General features: G+C 37.3%; 1 protein-coding gene across 1 annotated transcript in view; it reads right to left on the bottom strand.

The window, feature by feature from the left end:
• Positions 1-19,937, bottom strand: part of LOC144453510 (kinetochore-associated protein 1-like) — a 158,937-nt gene that overhangs the window by 88,481 nt on the left and 50,519 nt on the right. Inside the window, exons 18-20 of the mRNA XM_078144822.1 lie at positions 17,586-17,746; positions 16,225-16,323; positions 4,422-4,550 (exon numbers count right to left, since the gene is read on the bottom strand). Coding sequence (XP_078000948.1) covers positions 4,422-4,550; positions 16,225-16,323; positions 17,586-17,746 — 389 coding nt within the window. The remainder of the gene's footprint in view (positions 1-4,421; positions 4,551-16,224; positions 16,324-17,585; positions 17,747-19,937) is intronic.

The following is a 19,937-nucleotide window of genomic DNA, read 5'->3' as shown; positions in this document are numbered from 1 at the left end:
GTTCCCCCCCCCCCCCCATTTTGTTGATGTAAGCCACCACTGTTGTGTTGCCGGTATTGACTAGCACAGCAGTGTGACACCAGGTGTTCGAACTGGCGAAGAGCTAGAACAACTGCCTGCATTTCCAACCAGTTGATATGATGGAGGCTAGATGGTAGATCCCAAGTACCTGAGGTCCAGTGGTGGTCCAGATGGGCTCCCCATCCCACCTTGGACGCGTCGGTAAAAGGGAAATATCTGTTTTCCAACTCGAAAATTGTTTTCCTTCCAACATTGCCTCTTTGTCCAACCACCATCGTAGGTGTGGAAAAAGGGGTGGTAGGATGGGAACCATACACTCTGCTGATTGGATACTGGGGTGCCAGTGAGCCAACAGGTAGAGTTGAATTGGTCGCATTCTGAGGCGTGCCCATGGTGAAATGTCGATGATGGAATTCATCAAACCCAACAGGGACAGAAATAGTTTGGCTTGTATGCGGGTTTGTTTTGCTACAAGTCTTATCAGTACTACAATCTTGTCTACTCGCTCTTGCGGTGGACAGACTATTCCCTGTTTGGTCATAAAACGCATCCCGATAAAAATCATGTCCTGAGTAGGAACTAGAATCGATTTGAGAGACCTCAGAATAATCTGGGTGTCTCGAACAAAACGATGTAGCTGTTCGACTTTCTTGTCGTGTAGCAACCAGTCGTCTAGAGAGTGGTCGCCGGCACGGAAACTACTCGAGTAAAGACTCTCGGTGCTGTTGCGAGCCGAACGGTAGTGCTACGTATTTGAACACTCGACCGTCGGTTGCAAAGCGGAGAAAGTGACGACACGACTCATGAATGGGAATGTGGAAGTAGGCGTCCTTCAAATCTATGGATGCCATCCATTCGCCTGGCTGAATAGAGGCGAGGACGGATCGGCTTGTTAACATCTTGAATCTGGGCACTCGCAGGTACTTGTTGAGAGTGGATAGATTCAGTATCGGACGCCATCCCCTCGACTTTTTTGGAACCAGGAAAAAGTGGCTGTAAAAGCCGGGTCCCGATGACGGGGCATCGATTTCCCTTATTGCGTTTTTGCCTATTAGGGAGTCGATAGCTTCCAGAAATGCCGTTCGTTGACTGGCCAGTCTTGGAACTGGAGTAACAAACGGTACGACCGAAAGAGGGGGATCGCGTACGAAAGATAGGCGGTAACCCTCTCTTACGGTAGACAAAATCTATTCGTCTGACGTAATGCATTCCCAATGTTTTGCGTATAAACTTATACGCCCCCCCACTGGACCGCTGTCCGTGGGGTTCAGGGTCCTGTCGGGAAGGAAGTCAGGAGAACTGCTGACGACTTCCTGACCCCTGTGTTTGATTGGTCGAGGAAGTGGACGGCTTACCCGGCTGACTAGAGCGTCTAGTGTTTGCAGCCTGAACCTGTTTGGGTTTACGGGTGCGTTTCTTACTCTGACTTCGACGCTTGTATCCACTAGTTTGTGGTTGCTGTCTTGTAGTCGGAGTAAACATAGACGCTTTAGGCATAGCAGTGGCCTGGAATTGAGGAGGTTTTGTAAATCTTGCATCCCTCTAAGTTGCGGTCAGAGCTTGCTTAGCCATCTCGCTCAGCGAGCCCCCAAATAAAAATCTAGAATTGCTTGTCTTGCTAGCCCTAGCTTCTAGTTTTAGTTCGGGGGTGTACTTTGGTGCTAGTCGCTCAAGGAAGGCATCACGTTCTGACAAAATGAGCGATGCCCGCTGATGTAATGACGAGTCTGTGAGATGTCACACTCGTCACTACTGAGCGAAAAAGACGGAGGAGTTTGCTCTGCGTGTCTGACACAGGACCACTCTTAGTCAACTCAATCGCTGTGGCGATAAACCAGTCCAGGTGTGATAGAATGCGTATGTTTTTAGACAACGATTCACCCATGGACCTCACGAAGGAGCGAGAAACCATATAAGATTTGAAAGCAGTATAGTTGTCGTCAACTAACCTTGCTTCCTTCTCCAACGTTGGATACCCTAGCCATGGTTCAGATGTATGAACCTGGTAAGACTTTGACCTGGATTTGAACCATGGGAATCGACCCGGTGGAAGGGGATCCCTGTCGTCCATACCTTCCAGTTCGTTCTCAATTTGTCCTTGTCGAGACGAGACTGAATCGGCCCAAGGAAGAGACGTAGTAGGGTAAGATGACGCTCGCGACTCCTCCCCCAGCGACTGAAACATTTGGGATTCAAGCGGCTTGGGTGGAGCCGGCCGTTTACAGTCGGGAAACTGCTCGTAAATCCATGAAATTAACTCTTCATAGGCCACTTCATCACGAGTAGTGGCAGCTGACGGACAGCGACTGGCTGTCCCGACTGATATTTCAGAACGGGATTCCATGTCGCTAAAATCATCATCAGAGGCATGGATCTCCAACACATCCTTAGATACCTGTGGAGACCTGCGTCCTTCCCGAGTTAAACGATCAAAACGATCTGGAAGGTCTCTATGTGGGGAGCGTGACCGATCACCGTGTCTTGACCCTGAGACGGAATGATCGGATGATGACGCTCTATCCCGAGTAGTAGACCTACTACTGGAACGAGACGGCCGAGAGGGTGAAGGTTGACTTCCTGCTTCGGCCTCCTGGTTCCCCTGGGGGTGGGGGCTCATTGTCACTAGGCCCGGTGTGGGGTTAGTAACAGGTGGAGTCCGCCCTTGAAGACCATGTTGAATGGTTTGCTGCCAGGCATTGGGAACACTGGGTACCATAGAGGGTGCTGTTCCATGTGGTAAATAGGGTACTGCTCCCTGTGGTACAAAGGCAGTGTTCCCAGTCATCTGTGGATGAACCCCTGTATACTGACTGAAATACTGAGGGTTTGTCACAGAAAATTGGTTATAAGGAACGTAAGAGTGTCCCCTAGGAGGGAAATAAACTCCAGGTTGTACTCCTGTTTGGTCGGTCACAGATTCGATGGGTGTCCAGTATCTGGACTGCCCCCTCGAATTTGCCGCCTGTGGTAAATTACTACGTACTGCAGCAGTGGTTTGACCTTGACCAAAGGAAATGTCCCTGACCTCTGTAGTGGGGATACGTTCTGCCTCTCCCTGAACGATCGTATTTTTGATCGGGCGAACCTGTCTGTCATCGGGCTGGGAACGCCGAGGGAGGTAATACGGATCCCGTCTATCGGGCGATAGATCGAGTTCCGCGGAGCATAAATCCCTATGTGGGTGGGTTCGACCGGGATGGTGCGGCGACAACCGCAGGCACTCCAGGATCCCTAATGGAGGTAAAACTGTCGCCTTGAAAAAGGCGGTTTTCCTGAAAAGGAGAAACGGACTTACCTTCTTTGGAAGTACTTACCGTAGAGGAAGTCCGCTCGACTAGCAAAGACGCGCGTTGAGGGATGACGTCATCGATCTCGCTACGTCTTTCTGAAAACTTTTTCCACTGACGATCGGTCCAGTTACTGCAGAAATCGCATGTCTGGTCGGGCCGACAGGATCTGCAGTCCGCACAAAGATCATGGCCATCTCCCGCAACGATGGGGTGGCCACACTTACTTATGGGAGACTGATCCGACATTGTGAAGGAAGTTCAAATGCTAAAAAAAAATATACAAGTACAACAATGGCGCCCGATTTACCAAAATGAGGCGACAACGAACTTGAGAAAAATAAGGTGTCCACGAAGCGTAGACGCAACACACGAGAATAAAAAGGAACGATTTAGCTGAAATCCTGAGGTATTCAGCAAAGTGTCCACCGCTTATTAGGAGATAACTCGTGTCAATTTTGGCACAAGAGGATAAAACTCGCAGAGTCCTTTAGCTATTCTACGAAATTCATTGATTTGCCAAGGAATACTGGGGATTGGCTAGTCAGGGTCATGTGACCACTAGGGGATGGCCCACAGGGTGCAGTGAGCACAAATTTATCTACTTGGCAATTACACAAGGGGAAGCAGAGGGACACCCAAAAGTAAGCTAAAAGGTGGGTATTTGTCTGTACAGAATGACTATGACAATATGCCATATTCTTGTTATTGGAAAGACAAATATTGTACAGCTTGGCCCCAAGGGGTGATAGTCAACAAGAAAGACAAAAGATTATACAGCTTGGCCACAAGGGGTGATAGTCAACAAGAAAGACAAAATATTGTACAGCTTGGCCACAAGGGGTGATAGTCAACAAGAAAGACAAAAGATTATACAGCTTGGCCACAAGGGGTGATAGTCAACAAGAAAGACAAAATATTGTACAGCTTGGCCACAAGGGGTGATAGTTAAAAGGAAAGACAAAATATTGTATAGCTTGGCCACTAGGGGTGAAACCAAAGTAAAATGACATGGGGAAACCCAGGTAAAATGACATGGGGAAACTCATTAGATTTTACCTTCTTACGACCCTTATCATGAACACTGTACAGTATCATTTTCTCAATACTGACCATAATTTTGGTGTAGTTATGTCCTGTTGATGAACAGATACTTTGTAATTTATCCAGTGTTTTTTGTTGTGGTAAGACAATTGAAAATCCAAATGCTAGCTCCACATCTACCTTTTTGCTGCCCAATATCTGAAAATAAATGACAAAAGATTAGTTGGTGTAGATACCTGATTGTAAAGTAAATGTCAAAGTGTCTACATGGAGGACAGCCTATAGCAAAGAAATTCAAACCATGGTCTAGATGTACTTGGTGGTTTGTTTACTGTACATCATTTACATTAGGAATGTGTATTATAATTTGTACATTTCATTCGTATAATCTGGGGTCTGATATTTGTACATTCTATTCATATAATCTGGGGTCTGATATTTGTACATTTCATTCGTATAATCTGGGGTCTGATATTTGTACATTTCATTCGTATAATCTGGGGTCTGATATTTGTACATTTCATTCGTATAATCTGGGGTCTGATATTTGTACATTTCATTCGTATAATCTGGGGTCTGATATTTGTACATTTCATTCGTATAATCTGGGGTCTGATATTTGTACATTTCATTCGTATAATCTGGGGTCTGATATTTGTACATTTCATTCGTATAATCTGGGGTCTGATATTTGTACATTTCATTCGTATAATCTGGGGTCTGATATTTGTACATTTCATTCGTATAATCTGGGGTCTGATATTTGCACATTTCATTCGTATAATCTGGGTTCTGATATTTGTACATTTCATTCGTATAATCTGGGTTCTGATATTTGTACATTTCATTCATATAATCTGGGGTCTCAGTGTTCGCGGTCGACATTCTGACAATGCGTTTCACGTACGCAAAGGCTAAGCATAATAGCGTATCGTCGTCATATGAATGCGTACAGGCTACTTCCGCATTCAACCATGGGCAAAAATGTCGTAATTAATTTTGTTGACACTCATAGTAAATGTTTACGATGAAGAGGACATTTTTAATAACATGAATTTTTGATGTACAGGTATTCATACTGATACAGAGAAATACATTTTACATGTAAATTAATGAAAAATATAAATTATACGAAACTGATCACAACTTGACAGATGATCACAACTTGATCACACTGACAGCATGCAGCTTGGCATGGTAACTAACATTGTAACCTAACAGTTGTAAAACTTCATAATTATAAAAAATGTTACTGTGTCTCTAGAATTTAACTGGATTTCTCTTTGCACAAGAAGTGAAAATTTCCCTTGCTCGATCAAAACGAAACTCTACAACCGGTGGTCCTTCCATTGTAAGTAGCATCAGATCGTCAGCATGCTCGTCGCCAAGTCGATTACGTCGTGTCGTGAGTACGCGGTTTTGGCAACTGAATCCCCTTTCACAGGGCACGGAAGAAACCGGAATCACTAGAGCTATGCAGGCTAACAAACGGAACATTGGAAACAGCTCTGCATAGTCGGTAATCAGAATACGACAAGATTCACTGAAATTGGGTCGTCCGTGGGCACGCAAAGTCAGTTTCATTTGAGTAAACTCGGCTTGCAAATCGGGCCCATGTATTGGGGCTACCATTGGCACGCCATCTTCAACGCGATTAGCACCAAAGTGGGCTATCAGTGTTGCCAGAGACACTGTACCGTAATCACGGATCTCAACATCGCGATCTGGAAATTTGCTAGCATTTAGAACTTTATCGAGGCACGTTAGTAAATCGGTATATTCACTGGGAAATCGTGCTTGCAGTCGTTCGATTAGATGCGTTATGAAGCCACGCCTTACATTTGCATAACCTTGGATATGATTTGCAGCTGTGTAAGTCAGAGAATGACCACGATACACATTGTTATCAATTTCCCTCGTAAGCATGGTCTCATGTTCGCCTAAACTGTCCGGTTCTAATAAAAGCTGTAGGGATGCGATAGTTGATTGGACCATCGGTTCGATAGTAGCCAAGTTGACATCTTCTCGTTGGAATACAAGATTGCAGCGGTCCATGATTGATGATTGGCAGTACGTCCATCAGCAAATGCGTGATGGCCAGGAACGAGTACTGTTTGATCTGCTTTAAAAGACCGCTAGCAACTGCGTTGTCACGTTGAGATGCTTCTTCGTCGAATTCCATGACAAGCGCTGGCCAGTTATCATAAATTCCCTTGACGGCTCGGCCGAAAGAAAGCCATCGCACTGAGCATGGCTCCTTTAAACTCAGAACATCTTCGGTATTGAGAATTTTATTTAATTCTCGCAATCTCTGGTATCGTGTGGCAGAATACTTGAAAAAGTTGAAAATGTTATTCACGGTCTTTTTATACTCGGTAATTTTCTTTACACTGCGACTAGCATCGGCTGCTGCAAGTGCCAACCGGTGTGCGACACAATGGACATGGATAAGATATACGTTTTGACGTTTCAAACGTACGCCGACACCGTTATGTCTACCCGTCATGACGGAAGCCCCGTCAGAGCCGAGACCCATGACTTTCGATATTTCAATTCCATGATCACCGAGCACTTCTAACATTTTGTCAGCTACTGTTTCGGCAGTACCGTTTAAAACAGTGTAGTTCCCAATAAATATAGTACGGGGTTTTCCATCATCAACGATTTTCAGAAATATGATCAGCTTCTTATGAACTGTTACATTGACTGTTTCGTCAACGAGTATGCCAACAAATGGCGAATCCGATATTTTCTGAGAAATTTCTTCACGTACTGTGTCAGCTAATGCTCTTTGCATGGATGTAACACTGTCGTGGTGCGTATAAGTCTCCGTTTTCAAACATTCGCATCCGTTTTCACATTGCAGTTCTATCAACGAGACAAATTTTCGGTCGGGTATCTCCTCCTTAGCCATGTAATAGACGGTACGAAGAACTGCTCGCTGTTTGTCCTTACTTTCGGAAAGTCCTTTACTTGAAAAGTTGCGCATTAAATTCTGTGATGGTCTCACCACTGTAGCTTCACGATGGTCATCGGTCTTCATATGACGCTTTATCGCCGATTTTTGTGAATCTGGAGACCCGCGAGTAAACGCGTTCCTCTTATTTGCTTTCTCACACAGCATACAAAACAGTAGAAGTTTTGTTTTGTCACTATTACCGATGGTCTGAACTTGTGAACGAAGCCATGGAAACTCGGTGCTCCAACTGCTCTGAAACTCAGTGTGACTTTCTCCCGTACCGGGTTGCTTACGCTTACGCTTTACTGCTGTCGACGTCGATGTCTCCGTGGACACGGTAGAGGTGCACGTCGTGGCACTGGTAGACTCTGAAGTAGACTGGGTTGGCATGTCGGCCCTTTTGCTGTTTGAACTTGAACTAGATTCATCTTGCGATGCTTCCGATGTTTTTTTGCTAGAAGTACTAAAGCTGAAAGACAGCAACGAGGATTGCTTTGACATGATCTATGACCTATGGTGGCAACAGTTACAGGTAGCTACGCTGCTTTTCATCACACACGCTGTCGTGTCAGTGATAGACAGACACATGTACAAATCGCGCGAAATAATTTGCTCAAACTGTTACAATTTACAATTTCATGAAACACCACGGTGACGGAATAGCTAGTTGTTATTGGGTCGCAATCTCAAAAAGCAAAAATCGCGTCAGAAAATTTGCCAACATGTTGCAATTTCAAGCTGTATCTGTGCGTTGGTTGGAGGGACTATTAGTATTACATGTAAACGCCATTTCGTTATCAAAATTGCCCTAATAATACTAATAGACGCCAGTATTTTACGTACAGTCAAACGCATTGCCATCAAAAAAATACGTACGAAAAATTTCAACTACGTATAATACGCACTTTTTTGCGTAACCGCGAACACTGCTGTCTGATATTTGTACATTTCATTCGTATAATCTGGGGTCTGATATTTGTACATTTCATTCTTATAATCTGGGGTCTGATATTTGTACATTTCATTCGTATAATCTGGGGTCTGATATTTGTACATTTCATTTGTATAATCTGGGGTCTGATATTTGTACATTTCATTCGTATAATCTGGGGTCTGATATTTGTACATTTCATTTGTATAATCTGGGGTCTGATATTTGTACATTTCATTCGTATAATCTGGGGTCTGATATTTGTACATTTCATTCTTATAATCTGGGGTCTGATATTTGTACATTTCATTCGTATAATCTGGGGTCTGATATTTGTACATTTCATTCGTATAATCTGGGGTCTGATATTTGTACATTTCATTCGTATAATCTGGGGTCTGATATTTGTACATTTCATTTGTATAATCTGGGGTCTGATATTTGTACATTTCATTAGTATAATCTGGGGTCTGATATTTGTACATTTCATTAGTATAATCTGGGGTCTGATATTTGTACATTTCATTTGTATAATCTGGGGTCTGATATTTGTACATTTCATTCGTATAATCTGGGGTCTGATATTTGTACATTTCATTCGTATAATCTGGGTTCTGATATTTGTACATTTCATTCGTATAATCTGGGGTCTGATATTTGTACATTTCATTCGTATAATCTGGGTTCTGATATTTGTACATTTCATTCGTATAATCTGGGTTCTGATATTTGTACATTTCATTAGTATAATCTGGGGTCTGATATTTGTACATTTCATTCGTATAATCTGGGGTCTGATATTTGTACATTTCATTCGTATAATCTGGGGTCTGATATTTGTACATTTCATTTGTATAATCTGGGGTCTGATATTTGTACATTTCATTTGTATAATCTGGGTTCTGATATTTGTACATTTCATTTGTATAATCTGGGGTCTGATATTTGTACATTTCATTCGTATAATCTGGGTTCTGATATTTGTACATTTCATTCGTATAATCTGGGTTCTGATATTTGTACATTTCATTCGTATAATCTGGGTTCTGATATTTGTACATTTCATTAGTATAATCTGGGGTCTGATATTTGTACATTTCATTTGTATAATCTGGGGTCTGATATTTGTACATTTCATTAGTATAATCTGGGGTCTGATATTTGTACATTTCATTCGTATAATCTGGGTTCTGATATTTGTACATTTCATTCGTATAATCTGGGTTCTGATATTTGTACATTTCATTTGTATAATCTGGGGTCTGATATTTGTACATTTCATTCGTATAATCTGGGTTCTGATATTTGTACATTTCATTCGTATAATCTGGGGTCTGATATTTGTACATTTCATTCGTATAATCTGGGGTCTGATATTTGTACATTTCATTCGTATAATCTGGGTTCTGATATTTGTACATTTCATTTGTATAATCTGGGGTCTGATATTTGTACATTTCATTAGTATAATCTGGGGTCTGATATTTGCACATTTCATTCGTATAATCTGGGTTCTGATATTTGTACATTTTATTCATATAATCTGGGGTCTGATATTTGTACATTTCATTTGTATAATCTGGGTTCTGATATTTGTACATTTCATTTGTATAATCTGGGGTCTGATATTTGTACATTTTATTTGTATAATCTGGGGTCTGATATTTGTACATTTCATTTGTATAATCTGGGTTCTGATATTTGTACATTTCATTTGTATAATCTGGGGTCTGATATTTGTACATTTCATTTGTATAAGCTGGGTTCTGATATTTGTACATTTCATTCATATAATCTGGGGTCTGATATTTGTACATTTCATTTGTATAATCTGGGTTCTGATATTTGTACATTTCATTTGTATAATCTGGGTTCTGATATTTGTACATTTCATTTGTATAATCTGGGTTCTGATATTTGTACATTTCATTTGTATAATCTGGGGTCTGATATTTGTACATTTCATTCGTATAATCTGGGTTCTGATATTTGTACATTTCATTAGTATAATCTGGGGTCTGATATTTGTACATTTCATTTGTATAATCTGGGGTCTGATATTTGTACATTTCATTTGTATAATCTGGGTTCTGATATTTGTACATTTCATTCGTATAATCTGGGGTCTGATATTTGTACATTTCATTTGTATAATCTGGGTTCTGATATTTGTACATTTTATTCATATAATCTGGGGTCTGATATTTGTACATTTCATTTGTATAATCTGGGTTCTGATATTTGTACATTTCATTTGTATAATCTGGGGTCTGATATTTGTACATTTCATTTGTATAATCTGGGGTCTGATATTTGTACATTTCATTTGTATAATCTGGGTTCTGATATTTGTACATTTCATTTGTATAATCTGGGGTCTGATATTTGTACATTTCATTTGTATAATCTGGGTTCTGATATTTGTACATTTCATTCATATAATCTGTGGTCTGATATTTGTACATTTCATTTGTATAATCTGGGTTCTGATATTTGTACATTTCATTTGTATAATCTGGGTTCTGATATTTGTACATTTCATTTGTATAATCTGGGTTCTGATATTTGTACATTTCATTCGTATAATCTGGGGTCTGATATTTGTACATTTCATTTGTATAATCTGGGGTCTGATATTTGTACATTTCATTCATATAATCTGGGGTCTGATATTTGTACATTTCATTCGTATAATCTGGGGTCTGATATTTGTACATTTCATTTGTATAATCTGGGTTCTGATATTTGTACATTTTATTCATATAATCTGGGGTCTGATATTTGTACATTTCATTTGTATAATCTGGGTTCTGATATTTGTACATTTCATTTGTATAATCTGGGGTCTGATATTTGTACATTTCATTTGTATAATCTGGGGTCTGATATTTGTACATTTCATTTGTATAATCTGGGTTCTGATATTTGTACATTTCATTTGTATAATCTGGGGTCTGATATTTGTACATTTCATTTGTATAATCTGGGTTCTGATATTTGTACATTTCATTCATATAATCTGGGGTCTGATATTTGTACATTTCATTTGTATAATCTGGGTTCTGATATTTGTACATTTCATTTGTATAATCTGGGTTCTGATATTTGTACATTTCATTTGTATAATCTGGGTTCTGATATTTGTACATTTCATTCGTATAATCTGGGGTCTGATATTTGTACATTTCATTTGTATAATCTGGGGTCTGATATTTGTACATTTCATTCATATAATCTGGGGTCTGATATTTGTACATTTCATTTGTATAATCTGGGGTCTGATATTTGTACATTTCATTCATATAATCTGGGGTCTGATATTTGTACATTTCATTCGTATAATCTGGGTTCTGATATTTGTACATTTCATTCATATAATCTGGGGTCTGATATTTGTACATTTCATTTGTATAATCTGGGGTCTGATATTTGTACATTTCATTCGTATAATCAAGTGTCTGTTATTTGTACATTTCATTCGTATAATCTGGGGTCTGATATTTGTACATTTCATTTGTATAAATCAAGTGTCTTATGTTTATTTCAGACACTGGCAGATGTGGATGTACAGAATGTCTAAATTGAAAGAGAAATATGTTTGCACCTTGTTAAATTGAAACAATGGGAATTTCATAATTTCTTATATTTCACTTAATTTTATGCATATTTACTATTGTGCTTGCATATGGTATGTTTTATCTGTTGTACACCGTGTTGACCATTGGCAGGCTTAATTTCTTGAATGCTGACATAGCTACTGAAATAGAATTCTTTGCTCAAAATGCCTGTTGAAACTAGAACAGTGATTTATCACATCAAAAGCCTTCTAAGTTCTAAACTTATTTGTCCATGCACTGAAACATAATCATTTGTGTACAAAGTCCTAATTATAATGGGTGACTCTGGATTGAAATTTACAGTACTAATTATAATGGGTGATTCTGGATTGAAATTTACAGTACTAATTATAGTGGGTGACTCTGGATTGAAATTTACAGTACTAATTATAGTGGGTGACTCTGGATTGAAATTTACAGTACTAATTATAGTGGGTGATTCTGGATTGAAATTTACAGTACTAATTATAATGGGTGACTCTGGATTGAAATTTACAGTACTAATTATAATGGGTGACTCTGGATTGAAATTTACAGTACTAATTATAATGGGTGACTCTGGATTGGAATTTACAGTACTAATTATAATGGGTGATTCTGGATTGAAATTTACAGTACTAATTATAGTGGGTGACTCTGGATTGAAATTTACAGTACTAATTATAATGGGTGATTCTGGATTGAAATTTACAGTACTAATTATAATGGGTGACTCTGGATTGAAATTTACAGTACTAATTATAATGGGTGACTGTGGATTGAAATTTACAGTACTAATTATAATGGGTGACTCTGGATTGAAATTTACAGTACTAATTATAATGGGTGACTCTGGATTGAAATTTACAGTACTAATTATAATGGGTGATTCTGGATTGAAATTTACAGTACTAATTATAATGGGTGATTCTGGATTGAAATTTACAGTACTAATTATAATGGGTGACTCTGGATTGAAATTTACAGTACTAATTATAATGGGTGATTCTGGATTGAAATTTACAGTACTAATTATAATGGGTGACTCTGGATTGAAATTTACAGTACTAATTATAATGGGTGACTCTGGATTGAAATTTACAGTACTAATTATAATGGGTGACTCTGGATTGGAATTTACAGTACTAATTATAATGGGTGATTCTGGATTGAAATTTACAGTACTAATTATAGTGGGTGACTCTGGATTGAAATTTACAGTACTAATTATAATGGGTGATTCTGGATTGAAATTTACAGTACTAATTATAATGGGTGACTCTGGATTGAAATTTACAGTACTAATTATAATGGGTGACTGTGGATTGAAATTTACAGTACTAATTATAATGGGTGACTCTGGATTGAAATTTACAGTACTAATTATAATGGGTGACTGGATTGAAATTTACAGTACTAATTATAATGGGTGATTCTGGATTGAAATTTACAGTACTAATTATAATGGGTGATTCTGGATTGAAATTTACAGTACTAATTATAATGGGTGACTCTGGATTGAAATTTACAGTACTAATTATAATGGGTGATTCTGGATTGAAATTTACAGTACTAATTATAATGGGTGACTCTGGATTGAAATTTACAGTACTAATTATAATGGGTGACTCTGGATTGAAATTTACAGTACTAATTATAATGGGTGACTCTGGATTGAAATTTACAGTACTAATTATAATGGGTGACTCTGGATTGAAATTTACAGTACTAATTATAGTGGGTGACTCTGGATTGAAATTTACAGTACTAATTATAGTGGGTGACTCTGGATTGAAATTTACAGTACTAATTATAATGGGTGACTCTGGATTGAAATTTACAGTACTAATTATAGTGGGTGACTCTGGATTGAAATTTACAGTACTAATTATAGTGGGTGACTCTGGATTGAAATTTACAGTACTAATTATAATGGGTGACTCTGGATTGGAATTTACAGTACTAATTATAATGGGTGATTCTGGATTGAAATTTACAGTACTAATTATAATGGGTGATTCTGGATTGAAATTTACAGTACTAATTATAATGGGTGACTCTGGATTGAAATTTACAGTACTAATTAAAATGGGTGACTCTGGATTGAAATTTACAGTACTAATTAAAATGGGTGACTCTGGATTGAAATTTACAGTACTAATTATAATGGGTGACTCTGGATTGAAATTTACAGTACTAATTATAATGGGTGACTCTGGATTGAAATTTACAGTACTAATTATAATGGGTGACTCTGGATTGAAATTTACAGTACTAATTATAATGGGTGACTCTGGATTGAAATTTACAGTACTAATTATAATGGGTGACTCTGGATTGAAATTTACAGTACTAATTATAGTGGGTGACTCTGGATTGAAATTTACAGTACTAATTATAGTGGGTGACTCTGGATTGAAATTTACAGTACTAATTATAGTGGGTGACTCTGGATTGAAATTTACAGTACTAATTATAGTGGGTGACTCTGGATTGAAATTTACAGTACTAATTATAATGGGTGACTCTGGATTGGAATTTACAGTACTAATTATAATGGGTGATTCTGGATTGAAATTTACAGTACTAATTATAATGGGTGATTCTGGATTGAAATTTACAGTACTAATTATAATGGGTGACTCTGGATTGAAATTTACAGTACTAATTAAAATGGGTGACTCTGGATTGAAATTTACAGTACTAATTAAAATGGGTGATTCTGGATTGAAATTTACAGTACTAATTATAATGGGTGACTCTGGATTGAAATTTACAGTACTAATTATAATGGGTGACTCTGGATTGAAATTTACAGTACTAATTATAATGGGTGACTCTGGATTGAAATTTACAGTACTAATTATAATGGGTGACTCTGGATTGAAATTTACAGTACTAATTATAGTGGGTGACTCTGGATTGAAATTTACAGTACTAATTATAGTGGGTGACTCTGGATTGAAATTTACAGTACTAATTATAGTGGGTGACTCTGGATTGAAATTTACAGTACTAATTATAATGGGTGACTCTGGATTGAAATTTACAGTACTAATTATAATGGGTGACTCTGGATTGAAATTTACAGTACTAATTATAATGGGTGACTCTGGATTGAAATTTACAGTACTAATTATAATGGGTGATTCTGGATTGAAATTTACAGTACTAATTATAATGGGTGATTCTGGATTGAAATTTACAGTACTAATTATAATGGGTGACTCTGGATTGAAATTTACAGTACTAATTATAATGGGTGACTATGGATTGAAATTTACAGTACTAATTATAATGGGTGACTATGGATTGAAATTTACAGTACTAATTATAATGGGTGACTCTGGATTGAAATTTACAGTACTAATTATAATGGGTGATTCTGGATTGAAATTTACAGTACTAATTATAGTGGGTGACTCTGGATTGAAATTTACAGTACTAATTATAATGGGTGACTGGATTGAAATTTACAGTACTAATTATAATGGGTGACTCTGGATTGAAATTTACAGTACTAATTATAATGGGTGACTCTGGATTGAAATTTACAGTACTAATTATAATGGGTGATTCTGGATTGAAATTTACAGTACTAATTATAATGGGTGACTCTGGATTGAAATTTACAGTACTAATTATAATGGGTGACTCTGGATTGAAATTTACAGTACTAATTATAATGGGTGACTCTGGATTGGAATTTACAGTACTAATTATAATGGGTGACTCTGGATTGAAATTTACAGTACTAATTATAATGGGTGACTCTGGATTGGAATTTACAGTACTAATTATAATGGGTGACTCTGGATTGAAATTTACAGTACTAATTATAATGGGTGATTCTGGATTGGAATTTACAGTACTAATTATAATGGGTGACTCTGGATTGGAATTTACAGTACTAATTATAGTGGGTGACTCTGGATTGAAATTTACAGTACTAATTATAGTGGGTGATTCTGGATTGAAATTTACAGTACTAATTATAATGGGTGATTCTGGATTGAAATTTACAGTACTAATTATAGTGGGTGACTCTGGATTGAAATTTACAGTACTAATTATAATGGGTGACTCTGGATTGAAATTTACAGTACTAATTATAATGGGTGACTCTGGATTGAAATTTACAGTACTAATTATAGTGGGTGACTCTGGATTGAAATTTACAGTACTAATTATAATGGGTGACTCTGGATTGAAATTTACAGTACTAATTATAATGGGTGACTCTGGATTGAAATTTACAGTACTAATTATAATGGGTGATTCTGGATTGAAATTTACAGTACTAATTATAATGGGTGACTCTGGATTGAAATTTACAGTACATTATGATAGCACATTGATAATGAATGATGAGTTAATAATACTTACTTTATGAAGCAGGTTCAAAGAATATTTTTGTACAGCAAGATTAGAATGTGTTATACACAGCTTCATTACATCATCTAAATCTGTATCACTGTCAGGTGTCTGTAGAGAGACAAGATGAAATGAAAAATGAGTTGGTTTTAAGATTTTATCTAGACCTGCAGTATTCAGTTGTCTGTAAGGGAGACATGAAATACTTATATATAATCTTTCGGTATTTCTCATTCGTGCTACGTCATCTCAGACTCATGATTCCCCTCATGTCGGCCGTATCGGCTCGGATGGATACAGAAATAGGGGAATCATGAATCTGAGATGACGTAGCATGAATGAGAAATACCGGGAGATTATTTATTTATTATATACATAGACCCACTATTTTTTTCTATTATAGTGACAATTTTAAACTAAAATATTCTCAAACTTACGCTGAACGTGCATTAATTTTATGAAGTGATGGGGCTACAGCACTCAGCTGTTACGTTCATTCAGTTTTCAGAATGTAGTCGCCATTGTGACAGCTGCCGTCACTACTACTACTACTAATGTATATGTTGAGATCAGTAAAATTACACCACAGACTTTCAGGTAGGGAACATTTTGCCAACAACGGGACGTTTGTCAAGAGCAGTGATTAATTCTTTGACAAAATATAGCCACTTTCATCAGAAAAATTGAGACATATCGAGAGACTGACTAACGAATGGATGCCTACACCGGTTTATGCATAGAACTCGGCTCAGAGTCATACGCTAAATACATTAACACTGGCAAGTTAAAACGTCAAAAACATTGTGAAATTTTCAAAAACACCTTGTCAAAAGTCATTTAAAAATTCTATCAATAGTTGAATTTAACGGACAACAATTTCACTGTGTTGCGCAACAATCACAAGTGGAAGTTTTTACGATGTTGATGTTAGCATGTCTACATATGTTAGTGGCTGTACGTACGAAAGGTGATTGTTCACTGTTTACACTGAGGATGATGATGGTCGATGTTTGGCAATCCATGAATAGCAAGGAAACCATATTTTCAAACAACATCGTAACTGTACAGGTTGATGATGTTTACAAATAATTCAAAGTAGTTCTGACCATATTACTATACTGTGACGTCAAAATATAGTAATATGAAATGTATGGATTTCATAGTACTATACTTTGACGTCACACCCTGGGAATATGAAGGTCTGTGTCTATAATAAAATATGTTAATGACAGTAAAATACAACGCTACTCCTTTTGTCTGCTTTTGCAGTCAGAAAAGATAATAAGTGCTGTCACAAATTATTTGCTAGCTTCATTGGACCTTGACTCGCCTACATGTTACACTACCATTCACTTAGAGTACATTTTACTTACAGCATGTGTTGTAGTTCGACTTGCTCTATACTGCAAACAAATCAATATTGTCTTGAGGGTGTAGGCAAGCCCTAGACTGTGTTCTTGTAGTAATGATACTATGTTTGCTGAACAGTGATTCACATTTTCTATGATATTCTGACCTCGGTCTTCATCATGTTCTGTTGATAAAGTGAACACAAATTATTACAACTACAATTTAAATTTAGTTTTCAACACATTTGACCAAAATACAAGTCTTAGTTTCTCATTTTGTGAGTTGACTAGAAAATCAGTATGATGGTAGATGCATTCAATACAATGTTGTATTCATCATAATATAGCTACTATTACAAACATGGTATGTACAACAATACTGTTTTTAAATTAATCAGGCTTTACAAATCTTTAATCAGGTCCAGACATCTCTATTAATGTACACAGGCTTGCTTTTAGAAATCTGTGTGGCAAACTATTATGTGCTCATGGCAACAAAGAGACTGTAATTAGCCATTCTAACTAGACTGTAAAAGTTACAAGTAACAACCTAGTAGGCTAGTACCTATGTCATGTTTAGTCATTCTAAGTAGACTGTAAAAGTTACAAGTAACAACCTAGTAGGCTAGTATCTATGTCATGTTTAGTCATTCTAACTTGACTGTAAAAGTTACAAGTAACAACCTAGTAGGCTAGTATCTATGTCATGTTTAGCCATTCTAAGTAGACTGTAAAAGTTACAAGTAACAACCTAGTAGGCTAGTATCTATGTCATGTTTAGTCATTCTAACTTGACTGTAAAAGTTACAAGTAACAACCTAGTAGGCTAGTATCTATGTCATGTTTAGCCATTCTAAGTAGACTGTTAAAGTTACAAGTAACAACCTAGTAGGCTAATACCTATGTCATGTTTAGCCATTCTAAGTAGACTGTAAAAGTTACAAGTAACAACCTAGTAGGCTAATACCTATGTCATGTTTAGTCATTCTAAGTAGACTGTAAAAGTTACAAGTAACAACCTAGTAGTAGTAGGCTAGGTACCTATGTCATGTTTAGTCATTCTAACTTGACTGTAAAAGTTACAAGTAACAACCTAGTAGGCTAATACCTATGTCATGTTTAACCATTCTAACTTGACTGTAAAAGTTACAAGTAACAACCTAGTAGGCTAGTATCTATGTCATGTTTAGTAATTCTAAGTAGACTGTAAAAGTTACAAGTAACAACCTAGTAGGCTAATACCTATGTCATGTTTAGTCATTCTAACTAGACTGTAAAAGTTACAAGTAACAACCTAGTAGGCTAATACCTATGTCATGTTTAGCCATTCTAAGTAGACTGTACCTATGTCATGTTTAGCCATTCTAAGTAGACTGTACCTATGTCATGTTTAGCCATTCCTAGAATACTATCTTACCATAAATAAGATACGTATAATCATGTCCCTATGTATTGCTATGAAGAAATTGCGAGCACACTTTGCCCAAATAAGGTCAGGGTCGGAAATTTTGAACTACTTTCTTTCCTGTTTCTATGCGTGTTGCAAAACTTGTTGGCATTCTATTAATATTTTCCTATGCTATTCAACAGTAGCTCCAGGAAATTCCTCCTAAATCATAAATAGTATTCTATTTGGCAATTGTGGTGAAGTTACATCAAATATTGGCAAGGAATATTTGGATTTGATGAATGATGTACAAATAGTGAAGCTGACGATAGACGTTCTACTCTGCTGTAACTTTACCAACTGTATCAAACGCCTAAAACAAGAGGAAGTGTACGTTTCTTATTAGAATTGGATGATAGTCAGTGACTGAAGTATAGTGTTTCCAATTTGTGATATTTGACAATTTTAGTGTTACAAAGGACTCTTTTACACCCAGTTTCACAGCGTTTTTGATTACATTTGTGTTGTTCTTCAATTGTGGCATGTATGCAGGCATTCTATTGATTAAGGAAGGTACTCAACCAAATACAACATCATTTTCCCAAAACATCTGTTGCATAGTCAAATTATGATAAATTTTATTAAATGCCAAATTCAAACCTTGTTCACAGTAATTTTGTGTTTCATGTTTTCCATTTTTTTTGTGTTCGTGCGACTCGAATGATGCGTATGAGCATGCAAAGAGCACAAGATATAATTATATGTGATTGAACATACTGAAATCAATCTGCCAGGCCATACATGTGATTCACCTTGGCATACATCAAGATATAATTATATGAACATACCGAAATCAATCGGCCAGGCCATACATGTGATTCACCTTGGCATACATCAAGATATAATTATATGAACATACCGAAATCAATCGGCCAGGCCATACATGTGATTCACCTTGGCATACATATGAACATACCGAAATCAATCGG

The sequence above is a fragment of the Glandiceps talaboti genome, chromosome 2 (assembly GCF_964340395.1).
Source record: "Glandiceps talaboti chromosome 2, keGlaTala1.1, whole genome shotgun sequence".
NCBI classification, from domain to species: Eukaryota; Metazoa; Hemichordata; class Enteropneusta; family Spengelidae; genus Glandiceps; species Glandiceps talaboti.
The sequence above is the reverse complement of the archived record's forward strand: the minus strand, read 5'-3'. Positions and strand labels throughout refer to the sequence as shown.